Source organism: Ostrea edulis, chromosome 1, assembly GCF_947568905.1.
Source record: "Ostrea edulis chromosome 1, xbOstEdul1.1, whole genome shotgun sequence".
Lineage (NCBI taxonomy): Eukaryota > Metazoa > Mollusca > Bivalvia > Ostreida > Ostreidae > Ostrea > Ostrea edulis.
In genome coordinates this window covers 108,395,096-108,419,807 of record NC_079164.1, presented here as the reverse complement: position 1 = coordinate 108,419,807, position 24,712 = coordinate 108,395,096, and the positions used below count along the sequence as shown (strand labels likewise).

Here is a 24,712-nt window from a genome sequence, read left to right as displayed (position 1 = left end):
TTTAAATGACCCCACCCTATTTTTGTGATTATCTCCCCTTTGAACAAACTTGAAAGCCCTTCACCCAAGGATGCTTTTGGCCATGTTTGGTTGAAATTGGCCCAGTGGTTCATGAGAAGAAGATGAAAATGTGAAAAGTTTACAGACAGACGGACAGACAGACGGACGCCGGACAAAATGTGATCAGAAAAGCTCACTCGAACCTTCGGTTCAGGTGAGCTAAAAACATTGGACAGCATCGCCCTTGCAGTATGCACACCTCCGCATTGTGTTCTTTCCAAAAAAATAAAGACAAAGTATTTTAAATTAAAAAAAATTAAGTCAAAGGGCCACAACTCCTTTAAAAAACACTGAACAGCATTCCCCTTGCAATATGCACAGCTCCAAATTATGATCTTTCTTTGTACCAAGTTTCATCAAAATCCCCCAAAGGGAGTTGAGAAGACAAAGTTAAAGGGACAGACAGACAGACAGCGGTATGGCATAATATGCCCGCATTTTTATGCGGGCGTATAAAAAGTTCCGATGATGAGTCTTGACCCGAATCAAGGTAATTTTTTTGGTGCCTTGTATTTACACACAATAAATAAATCTTTATCTTCTTTATTCAAATAATCAGCAACAAAAACAATAAAAATAACATCATCAATCATCATTATCTGATTACATTTAACAGTACAACATATTCACAAAAAAGTTTTACAAATGATTTCAATCCATAATAACCCTTTAATTTTAAATCATAATATTAAATACATGCTTTTGTTTTCATACATAGTCCTTACTGAACCATACGTCTTTTGGAAGTCCTGAACATTCTAGAAATGTTGACTTTTGTTTATTTTGCAAGTGATAAAATATGCAAAGGAATATTTTACTTTCGGTGTCCCTTCTTGTAATTACATGTACTGCATTTCATGCATCAATATAAACATTGGAAGGGATATTTTACTTGAATGAAGTTGCCCTTTTTATAATTACATGTACAGCCAAACATGCTTATAACGAATTCACACTTATTACAAAGCAATATTTATTCCCTTATGAGAGGAAAATAATGAAACTTTTCTTGGATATAATGAAGTTTGGTTATAATGAATTGTTTATTGCCAGCCCTGGAGGTTCACCATAACTGTGTTTTACTGTATTACATTAAATGTAACATTATAAAAATTATTCTGGAGAAAGGTAAGAAAAAGTCAATGAATATCACAATTTTTCAAGTGATCATTAATAGCACCATCCATATACACACTAATAGTATCACATCTCAGAACTTCATAAAATACAAGTCTACAGAAATAAAAAGTGCTCACAAACATATGATACTTTTACAGTACGTTTTGAACTCATCTGGTAGGTTTCTGTTCAACAACCTGAAACATTAACAATTTGAAAGGGGCAACATTTTGATTAATTTCTGCCTGTATTAATGCATAAAATCTATATACATGTACTTGTAATAGAATAATATTTTTAAAATGTACAAACAAACTGATAGTACATTACAAAGGAACTGATATAAAATAAATTGTATTTACATGTAATAATAACAAAAAGCATCTATATTAATATAATATTTCTACTATATGTCCTAATAGCTAATCATACACAGTCCTTTAGATCATTCATCAATTTCCCTTTACATACAGTTTAAATCAATTTTTAATCCAAATAACAGAAGTCTAGAAATCAGTGGACTTTTCCTTCAGAAGAAGACTTTGCCTGGATTTAAGATGCCATTTGGGTCAAGTGTCTGCTTTAATTGCTGCATCACTTCGATTCCAGTCTCTCCGATTTCTTTAAGTAAAAGCTCTCGTTTCCCAAGTCCAATACCATGTTCGCCTGTACAGGTACCATCCAACTCCTGGGCCAGTCTAAATATAGCAATAAAAGTGAGTACTGCAAAAGTGGTAATTTACATGTGGGGGAAATTTACACTAATTACACATTCACATAATAAGCGTGTAAATTTCCCCCACGCGTATAGTTATAAATATTTGATATAATATATATCATAATTATACAGTTACCACACATTTTCCCCCCACGCATAATGTTGGACATGGAAAAACGTTTACTTAAACCCCAGTGTAAATAACCACTTTTACAGCATGTCTAGATACAGCGATAAAAGTGAGTATGGTTTAGAAGGCTTCAGTTCATTGTAATTCTTGTTAATTTATTATTCACAAATGTAAAGATGAACTGTTACATAAGATAACACAACATAGATAAGTTAACAGGGAAGATTCCAAGGAATACTTGAAGGCAAGCTGCTGGGATAAGGAAACTAGGTAGTCTGAATACTTCATGAATCAAAATACATGGGGATAGATAGAGGAAGGGGGGAGGAGTTATCAAGTAGTCATCTAGAGAGAAACGGTAAAGATGGATCTGTCTGGTTAGGAGGTCCTTGTGGAAGCCATTAGTGGATTGTTGCGTACAATATATGGAAATACAGAACATAAAGAAGTAAGATCTTAAAAATATTTGCCCCTTGTGAAATGTTCATTTTCAAATTCTACAGCATGAAATTTTCCTTTTGTGCCATTTATTGTTCATTTCTATAAAATTGGGATTCTGATCATTTGATAGTACCAATAAAATATGTTCAAACCACTCAAAATGATGACTTTGTTTAAAAAAAAAAAAGAAAGGATTTTTTTTACAAGATCTAAACTGCACTGGACTATTCTCAGTTTTAATATTATCTTGAGGCCAGGTGTAACAAGAAGGGAGATCATGCATCAGACCAAACTGGAATTCAAATCCAAAACTACCCTCCAACTTCTCGAGTCAGGTGCTCCACCAACTGAGCCACCTGGATACTGAACCAGTTTGACCACGACAATACAGTCTAATATGCATGCAGTTATCCTGGGGATGATTCTGTTTGAAATACAATTCTTCTGTTTAATTGTGAGGTGGGGGCTGGACTTACAATCCCACTCTGCGTGATATGTCCAACACAGTTTGAACTTCTTTCTCATTTGTATGGTCCATAATAAACAGGATGTGAAAATTTCCATCACCTACGTGGCCCAGAATGTATGCACCTGAAAGTAAAAATAGCGATACTTACAATGCCATTTTAACGGACACGTCATGGACAGTTTTGACTTCGTCTGGGTTGCTCTGATCAACAGGGAAGAAGACATGGAAGTTGCCATCACCAACATGCCCTACCATGGGACCTGAGGTGTAAACAAATACAAGGTACTATTGGTAGCATACATACAGTGTGAATCAGCAGAATGAAACCATAACATAGTCTATAATAAGTTTCAAGAGAGGACTAATGCAGGAACTTTGACTGTTTACTAATCCATTTATGTATTATTTACATACTGTAGAAGTATTTTTTTCCGCGCGGTATTAATTTACGCTATGTACGCGGTCACAAATTTTCCACGGAAATTTATCCCAGCGTACTTAAAGTAAATGAAAGACATTAAGTGGCAATCTAAGAAATCCGCCCAATTTTCTACCCGTGGAATAAACAGAAATTGTGATTCCGCGGACTTATGAACCCGTGGAAAAAAGTACGTTTACAGTAATTTAATGCTGATATTCATTAACTCAGAATGGAAAATAATCCCTGAAAAAACACCTGTCCTTAAAAGCTGCATACTGGAATAACCAAGTATATTATGATAACAATGAAACTGAAGTTTAAAGAAGACGAGAAGCGTTTCTGAAACACTGATGACCCTGTAAGGCAGCAACGTCATTTTGGAACCAAGGACTACACACGCAAAATATGAAATCCCTATTACTAAGCACTCAAAAGTTATGACCAAAGTTATAGTTTTTCAAAACTAGGTCAAACTTCAAGGTGAAAGTCGTGAGGTCCAACACGTTTGGTAACAAAAAAAGGTCTTGCCATAAGGAATACACATGTGAAATATGGAAGCTTAAACACTAACTGTTCAAAAGTTATGGCTACTATTGCAGACAGACCAAAAAATATATGCCCCCGAATCCCTGACTATGGGGGTATAAAAATTCAAAGTGTTTTCGAGAGTATTCAAGGACGATGGACACGATCTAGAACTCCCTTCTACACTGCTTCTCCCTGTAATGAATATTTCCATGAAGTTCACAATGATGTGATCAGATTTAGGAAAATTCTGACTATTTATGACTCTCCATCAGATAAACAGGGGAAAAGATGCTGGACAGACAGATTCTATGTCTCAGTTTATGCATCCACTAAACAAATTCACACAAAAAGCTGCAACGAGTCATTTTAGAATACCACTAAAATGAAAACAAGATGTATTTGTGAAACACTTTGACATAATATAACCTTGACATTTACCTGACATAACTTTTTGTTCTTGAGCTTTCAGTTCACTAAAATATGAAAACTAACTAGAAAAAAAAAATGAAGTCTTTATATTGTACACTTTGAGCATTCTAATCTAGGAAAATTTTCAGATTTATAGAGTGTATATATATCTTTTATTATTACAACACATAGTTGTAGATACGTCACTGATAGAAATATCAATACCATTCATAAAGTCGCCCGTTTCCTCAAAACACACAAGATGTGTTTATGAAACACTGATGTCCCCGCATCACAATGAAGTGGAACTGTAAGACATTGTATTTTTTTGAAAATTTCCAAAAACTAGGTCAATGTCAAAAAATCAATTAATCTGGTATCGTTAGAAAGGTCTTCTCAGAAGAAATGCACATGCCTTATATAAAAACTGTACCTCTTATGATTTAAAAGATATGTTTTATATTAAAGTTTTCTAAAAGTAGGTCAAAGGTCAATGTAAAGGTCACCAAAACAATGATTTTGGTGTCAATGGACAGGTCTTGCCACAAGGAATACACATACCAAATATGAAAAGGTCTGCCTCTTATGGTGTAAAAGATATGACTAAGGTTAAAGTTAAAGGAAAGGCCAAAGACTAGATGATAACACTTACTGAGGACAGCTGACGGCAGATGATAAGAAGTTTCATTTCTGATTTAAAATGAATTATTAAGCTCAATATATCAATCACAGGTATGTTCAAGATATGACATCATTGATCGAATTATTGCTTGCATTAATTCATTCAATATGAGCATTAATTTATTTAATGATATCACTAAATTATTGCATGAAATAATTCAATTGAATAAATCTTCAAATTTGTGATACATGTGGATCTTCAATAATTGAGCATGTTAATTAAGCATTCCATACTTCTTTATCAGCTTATGACAATGTAGATATGTATAATTATGCCGAGACAATGAACTTCTACTATACAAACAACTGGGTCTCGGGCCATAAAACTTAAACGAAATCATCTTTTGATGCCAATCTCACTTTTTCATGTTCCTTCTATAAAAATGAGACTGATATCAAAAGTGAGCTTGTCAAAGTTTTGTGGCCCCCAAGCCAGGTAATACATTTATAAAAACACTGTATAGTTTGATGTGTAATGTATTTGAGTTTCATGTCAAAGGCATCAACTTCTTTACAAAGCAAGCACAAATAATGACACACCTATGACTCCAGCTTCGTCAATGTATTTCTTGGACTCCACGACTACCTTAGGAAGGTTAGACATAGGAACACAGACGTCTGTGGAATAAGGCTACAAAACAATCTCACAGTAGTCAATCTCATATTCAATTATTCTATAATTTCCTAAATGATTTAAAATCACAAGATATATTTACCAAATTAACATAGTTACATAGTTACTGAATAAAAATGTGTTTGTGAAACATTATACCCCTCCCCCCAAGTGGCAACAAAGAACAAGAGATGTTTGTAAAACATATATGCTCTCCCCCCCCCCCCCCCCCCCATGGTGCAAAATTGAAAACGGTTACACACATGTGCATCATTTAATTGATAGCAGTATCACCAATTCAAAATATTGAGCAGACAATATCTTCCTATGTCAAGAGTGGATTCACCATGTGACCTAAAAATCAATAGGGGTCATCTACTCCTTATGCTGTACTAGTGTATGAAGTTTGGTGTCAATCAAGCAACTAATTCTTAAAATATAGGAGAAAATATATTACTATGTCCTGTTTGACCCTTGATTTTTGACCATGTGATCTCAAAATCAATAGGGGTCATCCTATCCCGAAGATGTAACAGTGTACCAAGTTTGATGTCTGTCAAGCAAAGGGTTCTCAAGATATTGAGCAGACAATGTCCAGAGTAGGTTGACCCTTGACCTTTTGACCTGAAAAACAATATGGGTCCTCTTCTACTCATAACCAACCTACACAAGAAATATCATTACGATGAAGTGAATAGTTCTCAAGATATCGTGCGGACAACATGTGGTCTACTGACCGACCAGTGTAAATCACTATGCCCCTCTTCTTTGATGGGGGGAATAAATATTTAAGGTCATAAACTTTGGTTTGGTTATATTGCCTAGATTAACCTTTTTTAGAAGTAGGTCAAACTCCAAAGTCACATGGTCAAACACTTCAGTACCAAAAGAAAAGTCTTGTCACAAGGAATGCACAATATGAAATATGATAGCCCTATCACTTAACATTCAAAAGTTATGAGCAAGGTCAAAGTTTTGGACAGACAAATAGGACAAATCCAATATGCTCCTGATAGATAGACTGCTTACCCACTCACTGTCTTTCGAAATTTTGTTTATACATCATCTGACACAGCAAGTGGCTTGTGATAATTTACCTTACAGCCTGGTCTGAGTGCCATGCAGGCATACAGAATATCATGCCTTGTCTTCCAGAGACGGTTTCTCTCATCAACATCTGTGGCCCATCTGAAGTCGGATCCTCCATTCAATTTTACAAGGTCACCTTTCAGAGTGAAAAAAAATTCAACCTTGTTATCATGAAATTTCTGTTAATCAAAACATTCTCATACAACATACCCTCATTCATTGCTGGGTAAACATAGACCAAGACTCTGGTTTGGATTTCTTTAAAAAAAATCTCAAACTAAGATTGAGTTTTCTTTTATTTGAGGAGTCAAAATTTGAGTAAAATCTCACCCTTAAGTCAAAGTTTTGACTTAAAGTTTATTTTAAGAAATCCAGGCCTGGTATGCGAGTATAGTAATATATGTATCAAACATCTAACAGACTAAAATCGTTATCCTTCGAAGAAATTTAGACTTAGTACAGAAAATTCTATGCAGTTATTCATTGCATTTTTGGAAAATAATTTCTTCAGAATTATATTTTTATCTGATATGCCGGCCTTGCTTGTATTGCACAGGGAATGTCATAAACTTTATATCACATATTGTGGCTAAAAAAAAACACCTCTACAATCATGGTTTAAATGGGCATGGACACAATTTGAGCTAAAAATTTTCAAATTTTATTTTCCATTTTTATTGTTTACAATGCTTAACTAAAGTATTTCTAATGATCAACCAAAATTTGAATATCAGTTGTTGAGGTACAAATGAGATACAGCACTCACAATTCTTTGTTATGTAAACAAGGCCAGTGCCACGTTTTTGTTTACATATAGATTGTTTGATAGAAAATAGCATGTTTAAAAAAAAAAGAGGTGTGAAAAACACTAAAACTATTCAATTGTGTTGAGTATTAAGTTGTAAATTGAAAAAAATGCTTTAAACGAAACTTTTACCAGTATATGTAACCCATGTAAACAAAAACATGGCACAAGCCTTAATTGTTTACATAACAAAGAATAGTGAGCTCTGTACCTCCCATGTACCTCGACAACTGACATTGAAATTTTTGCTGATATATACGACTGTACAGACAAATAGTTCCATTTCAAATTACTGACTGGTGTAGAACCTACTGAACTAAACCGACATGTACAACAACTTTTTGAATTGATGTCGTTTTAGAAACCACGTCTTTATATCAACTTTCAACTCCATCAAAACTGATGAAAAAAATGTCACTCACCAACAATTTCTGCATTCTCTTCCAATGACTTGGGGCTTCCAGAAAATTCTAGAAACAGTGATGGAGCCACTTTCATGTCCATATTGGCATATTTGTTGCAAGCATCCACAGACACCTCATCTAAGAACTCTGAAGCAGCCCCAATTAAATCATAAATTTTTACCACATGTACAGTGGTCTAAAATTTTTACGTAAGAGACAAATTCATAGATATCACATGTATTGTGAAAAGAACTTCAAAAAGTTTACGATATATAAACTGTGCATTATCACTCATGAAATTACACTCCATGATACATGTCTATACAAAAATCAACTTCATGACTCCATGAACTTTGCAAATGAAAGTAAAAGATTACTTTAGTAGATCAGGGTGTGTGTGTGTGTGTGTGTGTGTTTATGTTAAAAGTGATTATCATGTATAAGTAATATACATAAGAAAATCAAAGCACAAGAATAATCATCCCCAGAAACCCACGGTTGATTACGCTTTGTTCCTCTCTCCATCATGTGATGGAGAGAGGAATGAAGTATAATCAAGTTGACTATTTATGAAACACTTTTGGTAAAACATCATTACCGATTCTTGCCATCGGAATGCCACACTGCAGAACTTGTACTGTGGTGTCTACAGCTGACTGTATATTTTCAAATGAACACACTGCAGACACTGACTGAAATCAATACATAAAAATTCAAATACCTATAATACACATTGTATTAATGCTTAATTATACATATACTGTCCTACTGGTATTCTACTTCTGTTGAGGATCAAATTTAACCTATGACTGTCCAGTATTGATACCAATAAAGCTATAAGGGGTTAACCCACTAGAAAGATATAGCAGAAAGGCTATGAATTTGACACCATGGTAACCACATATTTGTTTATTTTCTAGGAATAATTAAATCTATCATTCCATTTTAAAGTGTTTAAAGTGATGGAGGTGAATTTATACATACTGTTTCTGGTATTCCATGAAGTCTGAGTGTTGCCTTGGTAATAATTCCCAGAGTTCCCTCTGATCCAACAAAAAGATTGGTCAAGTTGTACCCTGCTGATGTTTTTCTGATCAAAAATTAGAAATTTGTTGACAATAAACTAATCAGAGCTCATTTTACAATATATATATCCAAATTGTTATTTTTTAAAATCACAGTGTCCAGTATAAGATATTAAAAGAAATAGAATAAACAGTACACAAAGTTAAAATTTTAATGCAAGCCCTTTCATTTTATAATCCTCAGGCGTTACATTTGAAAATAGTAAATGTAAACAAATGTAACGCCCGAGGATTATAAAATGAAATCGCTTGCGTTAAAATTTTAACTTTATGTACTGTTTATTCTATTTCTTTTAATATATATATATATATATATATATATATATATATATATATATATATATATATATAAAACATTGTGATGAGCATTTTATATATCTTGGATTTAGCAGACATACTTCATTTTTGAAAATACACAGGGAATGAACTGCTATGTTTCTTGCTGGCATTCATGTACATATCATGAAGCATGTTAGTGCCATGAAGTGTTGCAGTTCATATATTTTCACCAATGAAGTTTATTTCTTATATATAAATATCAAAGGATGAAACGAGTGAATGATCTACGTTTTTCCTAATTTCCAGCTCAATATCGGGGGTGCCTGGTACCTCGAATTCCTTGATTCATGGCATCTCTACCATCAATACATGAAACATTTACTTAATCTGATGGCAATACCACATTGAGTAATATTTCATCTAATGAGTGACAACTGAAATATACAAGTCGTTATCTATTTACAAAACATAACATCCTTTATGTGGATGTTTTCACAATGAAAGGTCATGATGTAACTGTAAACTTGCTACATGCGTCCATTCATGTTTGTGTACACTTCCTGTTTGAAAGTTTGTGTTTCTTACTTGGTACGTCTGTCCTCTCCAGCTGTATGAATTATCCTGCCGTCTGCCAGAACCACCTCCATATTCAAAACATTCTCTCTCATCGTTCCATACCTCACTGCATTGGTTCCCGAGGCACTGGTGGAACACATACCACACAGGGAGGCGTCCGCTCCGGGGTCTGTAAACAGAATCAAATTGTATCCAGAGACACGCATAAATGAGACTTTATCACTTTGCTATTACATGTAAATGAATTCCATTGATATACAATGTATTTCTATTTCCCCACTATCTGAAAAGTTTTGAAAATTTCATAAATCGGCAATATTTTTCTTGCTAAATGGAGAGAACATTCTTAAACTGACTAAGGTCAAGCAAAAAGATAATGTTCATTTCCTGGAAAAAAAAGCCAGGAACAAGAGCATCGCCAAAGATACAAAGTAACCCCTTAATTCATAATACTTTACTTATATCTTACTAAACCTGACACATATATACCTACTTCATGGTTTGTATTTCACTCAACCAAGGAAAGAAATGGACAACATTACAATAAATATTCAATATAGGCCAACTTTAAACTGATCTTGTTCAGTATCTTTCATCTTATAAGGCAATATAATAGTCACAACATAACAAAATGAAGTCTGAACTGAAATAAAAATAAATTTTTAAAAGGCCATAACTCTGAAAATACAAGACAAAATCCAAAAACTACAAAGCAATATCCCTAGAAACTTCAAAGCACAAGGAAAAAAGGTTTGAACAATGAATGGCTAGTCAGACCAAATATAAAAAAAAAGCTCCATACCTTATATGGCCTGTCTAAAAATGGTAGTATAAAAATAAAGGTTGGTGGGTAGGCACTTTTTATATGAAATTATCTGAGAGTTTGTATATAGAAGAATTCAATAGCTTTGATACTCAAAAACAGATGTATTTGTAAATACTGGCACTGAAGTGTTCTAAGAATCATTTGTCATCTGCAATGGCAACATTAGTCAAAGTTTTGGGTTGGCAGCAAAATGTTTGGGTCATTTGGGTTACAAATAAAAACAGTTTTTTGGCCTAATGCATTAAAATCAAGTGGAGAAAGATTCATGTGTATCACATGTGTGTGGGTAATGTCAGTTTAAAATATATGTCCAATTTTGAGGGAATGCTCCACTTTGCAGTGTTCCTGATTATCACTACGATGATAAATAATTGAACAGGAATACTACATGCAGAGCATTTAAGGGTTTCATTACCTATCGGAAACCATAACCCAGTGTCTCGCAGGTAATTATTGAGGGTCTTCCTGGTTACACCACACTCCACCTGACAATCAAAGTCTTCTGGGTGGACAGCTATCACCTTGTCCATTTTCATAACGTCCAGGCATACTCCACCCTGAAAATGTTAACGGTTTTATAAGATTCTCATATGCATAGTACAGGCAACAGTCATTCTCTCCTGGGTGTGTGTGTGAACTCAATGATGCAGTACAGGATGATGCAATAAATATTAGGACAAATTTATACTTTATCTTTCGTGCAAAACCAAACTATTCAAAAATGTTATTCTAATTCTAAGATTGATACAACAACAGTTCAATGCCTTACGAATTCTAATTACCATAATTATGCATAAAAGTTTTATCTGACATTTAACAGGTTAATAATGTCTGACTAAATTTTGTTGAGAGTTGTATTGTATTGATTATCGGTAATACTACTATTGATTATCAGAAATACAATGAAGAGCAACATTTCAAGCATAATCATTCCTGTTAGCCTATACAAAGTGTGAGAATCTGATGGAATGAATCTTACTTTGATTGCATTAATTCCTCCCTCCAGTCCAGTGCCACTCCCAAACGGAATCAGGGGAACTCTGTGCTCATTACAAAGCTTTGTTACACCAGATACCTGTTCTACACTTTCAGCAAAGGCCACAACCTGTGGAGGAGCACATCTGAAAATAAACGAATGCACAATTGGAGTTGGCTATCTTTATGGTACCAACAATAAAAATTTGTTTGATTATAATTCTATAATCTAATATTTTAATGGTACCACATAAAAGATCTGTTCATAGTCATAGGATATCACAACCTAGTGTCAGTGCTCTGAACATAAATGAATCTATATATATGAAATAGATAAATGCAATATCTTAGTATGAAAACAATTTTAAAAAACCCTTCATGAATCTGACTTTCTCAAAATTTTAATGATAACTAAGTACTCTAAAGTCCTATTTACAGGTAATTTTTTTATTCACCAAAGGCGGGTAATTATGTGCTGGTTATTAAAAGCAAGTGACGATATATGTATAGATACACATTATATTTTTTCAAAAAGCTTAATACGATCAGAAGTTCATACTGATAGAAAATAAATGACAAGTTTCATTAAGTTCTGTAACTTTGATATTGAGATTTAAACACACGGGTGATATGATTCATCTTTCCCATGCTGCTCCCGCACAGCCATTGCCTGTGAGACATTGCCACTACCCACAATCCTCTGCAAGCTTTGCACCAAGTTATCTGACACAGGGGCTATTTTATGGGCTGCCTGTAACAGTAATGAACAATTCATGTTATACTAATGCAACAGTAATTTATGCACTCGCACACAAATGGTGATTCATGTAAATATCTTTAACATACAGGTGTCATTTCTCTCCTCCGAATCTTATGTCTTAATGAGCTGCTTGCATTCAATTTCAGCCCATTACGTGACCACTCTATTGTTACTAGGAATAAGTCAAAAGTTTATATTCATGAAGAATATATACATTTTTACATAAGTTTTTAAATTCTATAGGACATTGTGTACCCTAACTTATCAGTAATTAATTCAATTCATGCAATGCAATGAAAACTATTATGAATGAAAACTGGAGGATATGTGCACTAATATTTGAAATTGAAAACTTTAAAGTTTACTTTATTCAGTGAAAAAATGCAGATCTATATATATGATATAGTAAAAAGTAATCAGGAAAAAAATTTCCACTAAGAAACAGTTTACAATTTGACAGACCTAACCAGCTAGGCAATGAGTTTATAAAGACTACAAATATGGTACTGATCCATTTAGGAAGTCACCCATTATAACAATGTGTTACATAATTTTTTCAGTTCTGTATATTAAGGAACCGTCAAAATTGTTGCCTGAAGATAACTGAATTACATTTCATTATCATAATGATATTTTAATAGCCATTTTTCAAAAAGATAAATAAAAAGCTTGAACATCAATAACAATTTTTTAAAAATTGGCCTAGGCTGATATTATGAAATATTTGATCGACATATAAGTTAATTTGCTCAATGCAAAACTACATGGCAGTAATGACAAAAATGTCTATGTAGCTGCTTTGAAGTAAATTTATAATTTAAATTTAAAATGTACAGATCATAGGAAGTAACACATAAACTGCAACTTCGCAGGTAAATAAATAAATCGCTAATGCGCAATATATTATCTTAATAATCTGCAAGAGTTTTTAGAGGAATATACAATACCTGTGTTCCGAAACATTTCTCCTGTTGCTGTAATTTTACAACAGCCGATGTCACTCGCTTTAAGCGTCCCCTAAGCATCTTTGAATATCAAGCAATCTTGCTTTCCTAGTGGCTAGTATCAGCTACTGCAAAGCTAGGTAAGGGACGTAAACACTACTTTCATTTTAAAAATGACAATAAGTCCCACGCAAAATATTTCGACTAAAACATGCTGAAATATTTGATTCGCAATAAAAAACCTATTGTTATTATGACTATTCTTAATTTTTTTATGCTAACTTTATATCAATTTTGAATTTTAGTTTAAAAATAGAAAAGAAAAAAAAGAAGAAGAAAAAGCGAATGGAATAAAGTACGGCATATCAAAATTTTCCCAGAATTCCACCGCACTTCCTCACATGTGCCTCTTTTTCGCGATCCAACATGGTTCTCAGTCAGGTGAAGATGATGTCTCAAAATTATTCTTATTTAGCCATGTTAACTTTAAGTCTGTGTAATATAGATTGGTGAAAAATAAAGTTTTAGGTCTGATGTATAAATTTAAATGCGTCTACTTCAATCTCTATCATAATTAAAGAGGAAATGTGTTCACTAAACTGAAGCTAGTAATTCCGAGTTTTCTCCAGTATGTAGTAGTACTTTCGGTTGTTCCCTATCATTTTTGGATAAAGGTTTATCTGCTATTATTGATATCATATATTTGGTCAAATATATACCATTTTGCAAGATAGCTTCAAAGATCACAGGGTTTTGACACAATATGAGCAAATTGGTACATATAATAGTAGCCAACAAAGCAGCCATTAATTCTCGGTTGCTCGCTTCAAACTCTCTGGTCTGACTGGCCATTCATTGTTCAAACCTTTTTTCCTTGTGCTTTGAAGTTTCAGCTGGGAAAACTGTTTATGCATTATCACGATTAATACCGAAGTTTTGAGAGTTTGAAGCGATCAACCGAGAATTAATGGCAGCTTTGTTTGCTCCCTTCTCACTATTATACTATATACCAATTTGCTCATATTGTGTCAAAACCCAGTGTCAAAGATGGTCTAATCACAGGCACTTTGTTTCATAAACTTCGCTAATCTCAGAGAGATTCGTCGAGGCTGGATATTTAAACTGACGCCTCTTCCGAATCTCAGACTCGTGTCACACAAAGTGATTTGGGAAATCTTGCCAGAACTTCGGCCGCTTGTATTGATTAAAATGGGTTAAACTTAATTTCTTGTCCGCTTCAACTTTTTGCCTTGGACATCCTATAACTCCCTATCACAGGGTTTGAAACTAACTTTTTATGTCACCAGTCCAGCTGGACTGATCGGGTATAATTTCAACCAGTCTGCAGAAAAATTTACCAGTCCACCAGAGTTTTCCAGAAATAATGAACATATTTTGTTAATATCATTGAAATTAGATAATGGAATTGAACTCAATATGCCTAAGATACTGTTTTAACACTTATGTGAGATTTTTATATTTACTAACCGGGATCGTGTGATATCTACAGAGGAATGCCAAATGCTTGTTGAAAATTTGATATTAAGGTTTTCCAAAATGACATCTTAGAAAATTGACCAGTCCCATCGGACTGACTAAAACAAATGTCAATCAGTCCGCCAGACTTTAAACCAGTCACAGACTGACGGGCATATGTTAATTTCGAGCCCTGCTATCACAATGAAATATGCATTTCTTACCTTTACATGTAATCCGAGATTCCTCTGACTTTTAACCCTGCTTATATATTGTGACATGTGCGGGGGAGAGTCAGAGCGGACTCCATATTGAAAAGTGGGAATTCAGCTGGTGTAGCTGCTTTACCTAACTTTTACAATTTTTTTCGCGGATCTTTCTTCCAAGATGCGAGGATTCAGTTATCGGAAGATTATTCTTAAAATAAATCTTGATCAATACGATGTTATCACCGTTTAAACAGCCCTAACACCAACAAATAAAGCATCACTTGAATTAGGTCGCCACCTCACCATTTGATTTCTTTGTGCATGACATCAGCACATAAACACACAAAATTCCATCGTTTAAACGGTGATGGCATTGTATTATTCATGATCTATTTGTAAATTAATCTTCCGATACCTGAATCTTTGCGTCTTGAAAGATAGATCCGCAGAATAAAGATGTAAGAGGTAGGTAAAGCAGCGACACCAGCTGGTGTTGCTGAATTCCAAAGTTGTCAAAAACTGTCGGCAAGGCAGGTAAAATAATCTCTGGACCGATAACTTGCTAGAAAACACTGGTCCAAATGATCATTTGAAAGTATTGGGTGTGATCCGATGACTTTAAAGCTCGGGTTCGGGATGTGCACTAACAACATGGCAGCATGTCTGATCAAATTCTAGAAAAGAACAGTCATGGTAGCTCAGTGGTAGAGCATTCGCTTCGTAACTGGAGGTCATGAGTTCGAGTTCTGCTGGTGCCATGGCCGTGTCAAACTTGAGGTGTATATATATCCTCACCAAACACTCGGTATTTATCAGTGAGAGTCACGGGTCTTTCGGCTATGACTTCCCATGTCGCGACAGGTGTTAACACGCAAGAACCTTCACTACTACGGCCTTGAGTCTAGAGTACAAAGCATAGGTCTAGATTTGTGGTATTTCACCTACAGCTGGTGACGTCTCGATATGAAGGGGAAATCTCTGACATAACGTATTTTAACAAACAACTTGGTATAAAGAAAAGATAAATCGCTGAACCTTGACCACTTAAAAATTTACAAAGGCTTCCATGGTGTTCGTGATTTCCAAGATGGTTTGAAAACTGACTGTTTGGCTGGATATGAGTGGGTGATGTATTGCTGTTCATTTTGGTGCAGTTTTTTTTTTTGTGTTTTTGTTTTCGTTCTTTCTATGCAATACAAGGTGCAGGTATCTGGTCTGACAAAACTTTGCGGTCTGACAGAACCGTTAACTCTGTCGGACATTTGGTCCGACAGTGATTTAAAAATTTCGACAACTCTGGAATTCCCACTTTTTAATATGGAGTTTGCTATGACTCTCCTCCACATGTCACAATATAAAAGCAGGGATAAGAGTCGGAGGAATCTTGGATCACTTTACATGGTGTAAATCCCACAACAAATAAAGTTGGATATATTTGAATCCGTTGCAAATAGGCCACCATTTCATTATTTATTACCTTCTCAACACAAGAGTTTATTAGTATTTTATGATAGTTTGTACTACAGCTGGAGACAGAACTTACTGGATGACTATTACATGTACTTTATACAAAACATTTAAGCAAAAATTCAAAGCAATCGAAAGGAAGCAAATTTTTCACCAATCTATTGGAAGGCATCCTAGACTATCAGAACTTTAGGAGAGGGCTGAAATAGGCTATGCCTGCTGCTCAATCCCTTTCACTTTTTGTGAATAAAATTATTATAAATTAAAACAGAACTCTTCTGTTGTTGTTTTTTCCATTCCATAAAAATTTCATAGCAAGAAGAAACAAACCAAAGATATATTTAATAAACTATTTACATGTTTTTATGCTTTCTATATTAATTTTTTTGTTGATAAAGAAGATGATGAAAAGTTTAAGGACAAACCAATTTTTATTGTGATATTAATATTTTATGTATGTGTGTACACATTAATCAGTCAACTTGTACGTTGATTTTTTTGTGTACAAGCTACCTCTTGAGTCTTGACCGAATAGATGGTTTTTGTGTGCTCAATGAACCGTTCAAATATTGAAACACATAAATCTAAGTATCGGTGTTTTGTGTGCCTCATGCTATTGCATGAAGGAATATAAGTTGAATAGCTTTTCTGGTCATTATTGAATTTATAATATACAAAATGATAAATATAGATCTATGTGATAAACAAAACTCTCATTTCATATAACAAATGAATCTAAAGATACTACCAGATTTTATTTTATATGTTATGAATTTGTGCACAGATTACAGTTATTAAACAAAATAAACACTTAAGTTTGGCAAAAAGTGGTGGTAGGTTGGGAATGATATGCAAGGACACGTAAGATTTTGAGAGAATGGACTGAGGTATTAAAACATTATCTTTTGATTGAAATAAACTGTAAACATAAACTCCGAGTTTGAATTTCCTTTTGTCAAGGGCTGTTTATATTTCATAGTTTAGACATAATCAATTTGGATCTCATAAAATTGAGTTTTATTTTTTTTACAGTTCCGCTTTGTGGAAGTTGGCCGTGTGGCCATGATTGCCTATGGCCCAGACGCTGGAAAGCTAGCTGTCATTGTTGATGTAATCGACCAAAACAGGGTTTGTAAAATTACAAAGTGTTTCTCCCCCCCCCCCCCCCCCCCCCCCCGGAATTGTATCCAGTGTGTTTTAAAGAGGAAAGCATCTTGAGTCCGGGCATTGTCAGGCAATTTCATATTTACAACTGTCAAGTTCTCTAATCTCTCATTGATTCCTCCCAAAATGTAATCGACTGTTGGCAATCATTAAAACTATTTCTTGTGAAATGTGAATAAAATCAAAGCAATAGTTTGTAAGTAAATTTGATAAACACACACAAACTGTCGCACATTAACACAGAGAAATATGACTTGACAGCATAACCTCCTTAGAAGGGGTACCAGTATGATACATGTCAGAGTTTCTCACCTCTATATAGTCATTAATGATGTGCTGGATGTCAGCATTTTCACCGAAAAGTAACACCACATTGTTTGGTATGATGTTTACTAATTTCATATTGGTCAGAGACATTTTCAAAAATAATCTGCATGGGAATGGAACTGCCTTAATGAACTGATATTGTACAATTTGGGATATAAAAAAAAAATTAAGATCACACAAGTTTTATGCTGCTCAGAAAAATTAATACACAGTATATTGTTCATTTTTAATAAAGTAGATGATGTTTCATACCCCAGCTGATCTTACTGTTTTTTCGTAATAGAAATACTAGTAAAAGTGATTTTTTTTGTTGATCTGGAATATTATAAGAAGGGAGAGATGGGATGAGTCAGTTGAGTTGATATTGTGATATTAAATTTGTTACATGCTGAAGCATTTTAGATAGTTTTCTGTTTAGTTTTTCTTGTGTCATAATAAAAAATGAAAGATATGGTATTTTTAGCATGTCACATGGATGAAGAGCCTAAAGAAAGATAGGAATTGCCGTCAGATATAGACTGCTGACAACTCCACGTCAGACATGTGACAATGCTCTTTATATGAGCTAGTGTGTAAATAATTCCCTTAAGTTTTAACAAAGTTCTAAACCTTTTGATTTTATTCCATGGTACATTTTTGTTTTAGGCATGGTTCAATAAAAAATTGACATTGGTCATAACTTCTAAATGGTAAATATTAGAGCTTTCATATTGCACATGAGCATTTCTTGTGACAAGATCTTTCTACTGGTACCAAGCTATTTGTCATTGTGACCTTGGCCATCTTCGGAATTGGGCATTTGTGTTTCACAAACACAGCTTGTTTCTTATGTTCTACTTTTATTTTCTGTTAGGCAGACTTATAATACCCACTTGTGGCGTTTGGATGTCTTTAGAAAACACTATGACGGGTATCGTCATTTAATGGACGTGTATCAATCCATATATCGCTAAGATGAGTATCATGATGCATCGTTGCACTGTTGGATCGTCCCACCTCTAGTAGATAACTGGAAGATTTTGTGCCATTCGTTGCACTTCTGTTTATCACTGTTTTAGTTGTGATACTGTAGCTCTCTTAAGAACAAATCTAAATGACTTCAAATTTTGTTTCTCATGTGTACAATGCTGTCTTTGGAGTAGGCCTTGGTTGATGGACCTTGCACAGGTGTATCCAGACAACAGATAAACTTCAAGGCACTGCAGCTTACATCCATTGTGATGAGTATTCCACGAGGATTACGACCAGGAAACCTTGCAAAATCTTGGGAAAAGCAGGAAATTAAGAAGAAGTGGGAAAGCACATCCTGGGCAAAGAAAATTGCCAACAAAGAAAAGGTGAGGTTTGAAATAGGTTTATGAAAAAGATTGGATTAGAAATGGGTTTGTCACATGGATGAAGAGCCTTAAGAAAGATAGGAATTGCCGTCAGATATAGACTGCTGACAACTCCACGTCAGACATGTGACAATACTCTTATGAGCTAGTGTTTTATTAATTCTCTTAAATTTCAATTCAAGTTTTGAGTAAGGGCAGATATTCATATTTTAAATGTTGATCACTGTATCCCAATGTACATTGAAGTATTTAGATAGGAAACAATATTTCATGACCTCACTGATTTTAGTTTTTAACTTCTTATTAGTTCCCTAGAGAGCTGAAGGAGACCAAACTTTTCATTTAGTAATTTCTTTTATGTCTTACTTTCTAATCCTTTCACCTAGGTTAAGATAGGGAAGGTATCTAGAAGAATTCCATGTCACATTTTTTCATGATATCAAGATGATTCTGTGATATTTTGTCCAACTTTTATCGACCTTGTTTTTTTACTTTTATGCTCTTCACAAGCTTCTATTCCTGTATATCTGACATCATTTATTTAAAATCTGTCACGGTAATTTCAGATTCAACCAATTTAATCAAATTATTTATGGAATTTATATACATGTTAAAAGTACTGGTTTTTCTCTTCCTGTTGCGTGACAAGTTATCAAAATCATTTGATAAAATCTTGCATCCCTAGTTAAAAGATTGCAACAATTTTTAACGGGTTTTTCTCTTCCTGTTGCGTGACAAGTTATCAAAATAATTTGATAAAATCTTGCATCCCTAGTTAAAAGATTGCAACAATTTTTTTTTTTTTGTATCTTCATCTCAAGAACAGATGTACTACTAATACATTTTATCAATGTGCAAGTGTCCTCTTTTAGTGCAGATTGAGATTAGTTTGTAAATGGATTCTCCAAGCAGATACAGGTTCCAGAGTGATACTTTGATGTTATTTACATGTATGTGTTTAAATTCTGAGATCTACTAGGGGTATAGAGACAATGTTAACCAAGGATCATACTTGTAGAACTACCACATGGGCAAAAGATATTGCTGAAAAGTAATAAATAAATCAATATAAAGATTGGATTAGAAATGGGTTTGTCACATGGATGAAGAGCCTTAAGAAAGATAGGAATTGCCGTCAGATATAGACTGCTGACAACTCCACGTCAGACATGTGACAACACTCTTATGAGCTAGTGTTTTATTAATTCTCTTAAATTTCAAGTGAAGTTTTGAGTAAAGGGCAGATATTCATATTTTAAATGTTGATCACTGTATCCCAATGTACATTGAAGTATTTAGATAGGAAACAATATTTCATGACCTCACTGATTTTAGTTCTGAACTTCTTATTAGTCCCCTAGAGAACTGAAGGAGACCAAACTTTTCATTTAGTAATTTCTTTTATGTCATACCTTTTAACCTTTTCACCTAGGTTAAGATAGGGAAGGTATCTAGAAGAATTCCATGTCACATTTTTTCATGATATCAAGATGATTCCGTGATATTTTGTCCAACTTTTATCGACCTTGTTTTTTTACTTTTATGCTCTTCACAAGCTTCTATTCCTGTATATCTGACATCATTTATTTAAAATCTGTCACGGTAATTTCAGATTCAACCAATTTAATCAAATTATTTATGGAATTTATATACATGTTAAAAGTACTGGTTTTTCTCTTCCTGTTGCGTGACAAGTTATCAAAATCATTTGATAAAATCTTGCATCCCTAGTTAAAAGATTGCAACAATTTTTAACGGGTTTTTCTCTTCCTGTTGCGTGACAAGTTATCAAAATAATTTGATAAAATCTTGCATCCCTAGTTAAAAGATTGCAACAATTTTTTTTTTTTGTATCTTCATCTCAAGAACAGATGTACTACTAATACATTTTATCAATGTGCAAGTGTCCTCCTTTAGTGGAGATTGAGATTAGTTTGTAAATGGATTCTCCAAGCAGATAGAAGTTCCAGAGTGATACTTTGATGTTATTTACATGTATGTGTTTAAATTCTGAGATCTACTAGGGGTATAGAGATAATGTTAACCAAGGATCATACTTGTAGAACTACCACATGGGCAAAAGATATTGCTGAAAAGTAATAAATAAATCAATATAAAGATTGGATTAGAAATGGGTTTGTCACATGGATGAAGAGCCTTAAGAAAGATAGGAATTGCCGTCAGATATAGACTGCTGACAACTCCACGTCAGACATGTGACAATACTCTTATGAGCTAGTGTTTTATTAATTCCCTTAAATTTCAATGAAGTTTTGAGTAAGGGCAGATATTCATATTTTAAATGTTGATCGCTCTATCTCCTAATGTACATGTATGTATTTAAGATATAGTATTTCATGATCCAACTGATTTTAGTCCTTACTTATAATGGAAATAGTCCCGTGGGGACCCGGATCAGAAAATAGTCCCGTGGGGACCCGGATTAGAAGAGGTCCTCAGTACCCCTTGCTTGTTGTAAGAGATGACTAAATGGGGCGGTCCTTCGGGTGAGGCCGCAAAAACCGAGGTCCCATGTCACAACTGGTGTGGCATGATAAAGATCCCTCCCTGCTCAATGGCCATAAGCACCGAGCATAGGTCTAAATTTTGCAGCCCTTCACCGGCAGTGGTGACGTCTCCATATGAGTGAAATATTCTCAAGAGGGATGTTAAACAATATTCAATCAATCAATATAATAGAAATACTATTAGTAATTTCTATTATCAATCTGGAATATGTTAATATGAGTGTGACATATCGTAGTTATAACTTCGTCACTTAAGTTTCATAGGATTAAATAGAACTGTCCTAATGGGATAGACCCCCCTCCTCCCCCCCACCTCTCCCCCCCCCCCCCCCCCCCCCCCCCCCCCCCCACACACACACACACACACACACACACAGCGTATTTGGTGGTGGGAAATAGTGAATTTGTGCTCATTGAAGAGTAAAATAGTTCTGATTTCAAGATTTTCTATTACTCTGGACAATGACAATTTTTTTTTAACAAATCAAACTTCCTTTCAACAACAAAAGGACTACTGGTAGATTTGATCAATATACATCCTCATAAAGTTTAGGTATCAAGATGTTGAGAATGCAGATAGGGTTATATGAGAGATCACAGATCAAATCGTATATGACCAGGTATACCTGTAAGATGTACAATTAGTTTGGTGTTTTGTGAAATTCAAGACTTTCACTTTTTACTGTAGAGAAAATGAATGTTTGCTAATTCGATTAACAATAATATGGATAGAAGATAGTGTTGGAGTATTAACAGTGCTGACAACTCCATGCCAGAAAGCGACTCTCTCACAGTATTGACCAGCAGTTGATAATTTGATGTCTTTCGTTGTAGCGGGCTCAGTTGACAGACTTTGACAGGTTCAAGCTGATGAAAGCCAAACAGGCGGTAAGTCATCCAAGTGAAGGGTTGTAGTCAGTGTACTGTATTGATGCTTTATGAATTAAAGTTCACGAGAAATTCTCTTTTCATTTTTTCGATTCGAAAAATTAACACATGGATGAAGAGCCCTAAGAAAGATAGGAATTGCCGTCAGATATAGACTGCTGACAACTCCACGTCAGACATGTGATTAGAAAATATTGTTTTGAAGAAGAAATTTTTTTACACTTCCAAGTTAAAAATGTGTTTTTTATTCTTTACAGAGAAATCGGTTGATTAATGTGGAGTTTGGAAAGCTAAAGAAAACAAACAAAAAAGCTGCTCCAAAACCAAGAAAGAAGCCTGTGAAAAAATAGACTATTGTCATGAATAAATGTGATGATATGTAGTTTTGTCTTCTTGTTTACGTTCAAGAATCAGTAAAGGGTCAATTCAGATCACAGGAGCTAAGCCTGTTTTGGGCCGAACTCTGCGAGTATATATCTATATTTATGGTATCACAAGAGTTCAGGCCCCAACACGGGTTTAGCCCTTGTAATTCAGGGTAACAAAGAAAAGACCCATTTCATGGAAAAAGTCACACTGTTATATCAACTTTCATGACTTTTTTGTCTTTGTTCGTATTTACAATATGAACCTAAAATTTATTATCTTCTCTTCAAAATTGACTCTATATCATCAAAATGGCTGAATTCCTTTTAAAACATGGATGAAAATATAAATATCAGCAGTATTTGGCTATTCATTTCAATTATGTTGATACAATAAATCACTAAGACTCTTTGTCATGACTTTATAAATAAAATAATTCACAGAAAAATGATATAAACAATCAGGGTAAGCTAATTGTTTAAACAATGAAATGGATGTAACATTGGGCACAGAATTGGTTACTTGCACGATGACAACGCTCCACAGTAACAATGATCTATACCATGATAATGATCTACACCGACTTTCACAATAGTGTATGGCATAGCAAGGTCAAGGAAAATGACAAACCCTATTATTAGCCCTGGAAAACAACGGACTTAAAAGATAAAAAGGCGATAGTAATAGGGTATAAAGTTAATATTCATTTAAGGTATCCGATCCATAAAAGCATTTATTTTCACAAGAAGTCAATATCTGTAGCACTTATCTTTTGTGAAAACAAAATGCCTGATTTTTTGTGAGATGAAGATGGCAGAGAGAGTAGATGATGTTGCATCTATTTATAATGAATTAGATTTTTTTGTCAGAGTTATCTCTCCTTGTAGAAATGTATAATAAAACGAAAATTAAATATTTTCATAATTTGTATGGTGACGTTTAGTTTTCTTCACATATTTTGAAAGACCATGGTAACAGGAATCTTTTCACCATGAGCTTTCTTTGGAAGTTATATTCTAATTGACTTTATATGTCAGAAATGTGTTTTTCTCATAGGGATTAATGTTAATCTCTATAACAGATATTATGTCTTGTCAATTTTGAAAATTCTTCTGGTGAATCACTGTGTATGTTGAGTATCTTTCATTTGATACCAAGTTTTGTATTACATAATTAATTATTTGGGGGAGGGGGGGGGGTATGGATTGGATACTTAATTGATACCAAGTTTTGTATTACATAATTAATTATTGGGAGGGGGGGGATGTTTTTTTTTGGTTTTTTTATGGATTGGATACCTTAATGGCGGCTGCCAATTTAAAAAACAATTCAATTCATATCGCTGAGTGATTATTTTGGAAAGATTTAGAATAGTACACAAACACAGCATCGTTTTCCAAAGTGTATAGGGACAGTCGGAGGAGAATTGTCTTACAGTTGTTGACAAGCAGAAAAGGAACCTAAAATTGTATCTTTCTGCCCTAACTTCAAACTCCCTAAATTGGAGGGAGGGGGCTCCGTTCATCCCTCAATTCATCAGTTCATTGATTATATTTTTACCATTCATTACTACCACCAAGAGTGGGGAGGGGGCCAATCCGCCAATTAATCTTATTTCA

At 34.2% G+C, this 24,712-nt stretch overlaps 2 protein-coding genes across 5 annotated transcripts; one reads left to right on the top strand and one right to left on the bottom strand.

The window, feature by feature from the left end:
• Positions 1-587: 587 nt before the first annotated feature.
• Positions 588-13,597, bottom strand: LOC125666114 (probable D-lactate dehydrogenase, mitochondrial). 4 transcript variants are annotated; one of them, XM_048899220.2, is made up of 13 exons: positions 13,335-13,506; positions 12,474-12,559; positions 12,251-12,378; positions 11,632-11,773; positions 11,068-11,209; positions 9,836-9,995; positions 8,871-8,976; positions 8,485-8,578; positions 7,905-8,033; positions 6,686-6,813; positions 5,516-5,606; positions 2,945-3,059; positions 588-1,877 (listed from the first exon to the last, which is right to left on the bottom strand). In XM_048899220.2, exons 1-13 carry the CDS (start codon positions 13,348-13,350, stop codon positions 1,709-1,711), a joined length of 1,506 nt encoding a protein of 501 aa, XP_048755177.2. In that variant the 5' UTR covers positions 13,351-13,506; the 3' UTR covers positions 588-1,708. The 4 variants fall into 4 exon arrangements, with proteins under 4 accessions (XP_048755177.2, XP_048755183.2, XP_056009217.1 ...); XM_048899226.2 differs by lacking the exon at positions 2,945-3,059 and adding an exon at positions 3,086-3,197 and having other exon boundaries at positions 13,335-13,504; XM_056153242.1 differs by lacking the exons at positions 2,945-3,059; positions 12,474-12,559 and adding an exon at positions 3,086-3,197 and having other exon boundaries at positions 13,335-13,597.
• Positions 13,598-13,635: 38 nt separating this feature from the next.
• On the top strand, positions 13,636-23,109 carry LOC125666132 (60S ribosomal protein L14-like). Its single transcript, XM_048899245.2, has 5 exons — positions 13,636-13,772; positions 17,516-17,611; positions 19,117-19,311; positions 22,674-22,727; positions 22,985-23,109. Exons 1-5 carry the CDS (start codon positions 13,758-13,760, stop codon positions 23,075-23,077), a joined length of 453 nt encoding a protein of 150 aa, XP_048755202.1. The 5' UTR covers positions 13,636-13,757; the 3' UTR covers positions 23,078-23,109.
• The last annotated feature ends 1,603 nt before the right edge of the window (positions 23,110-24,712 follow it).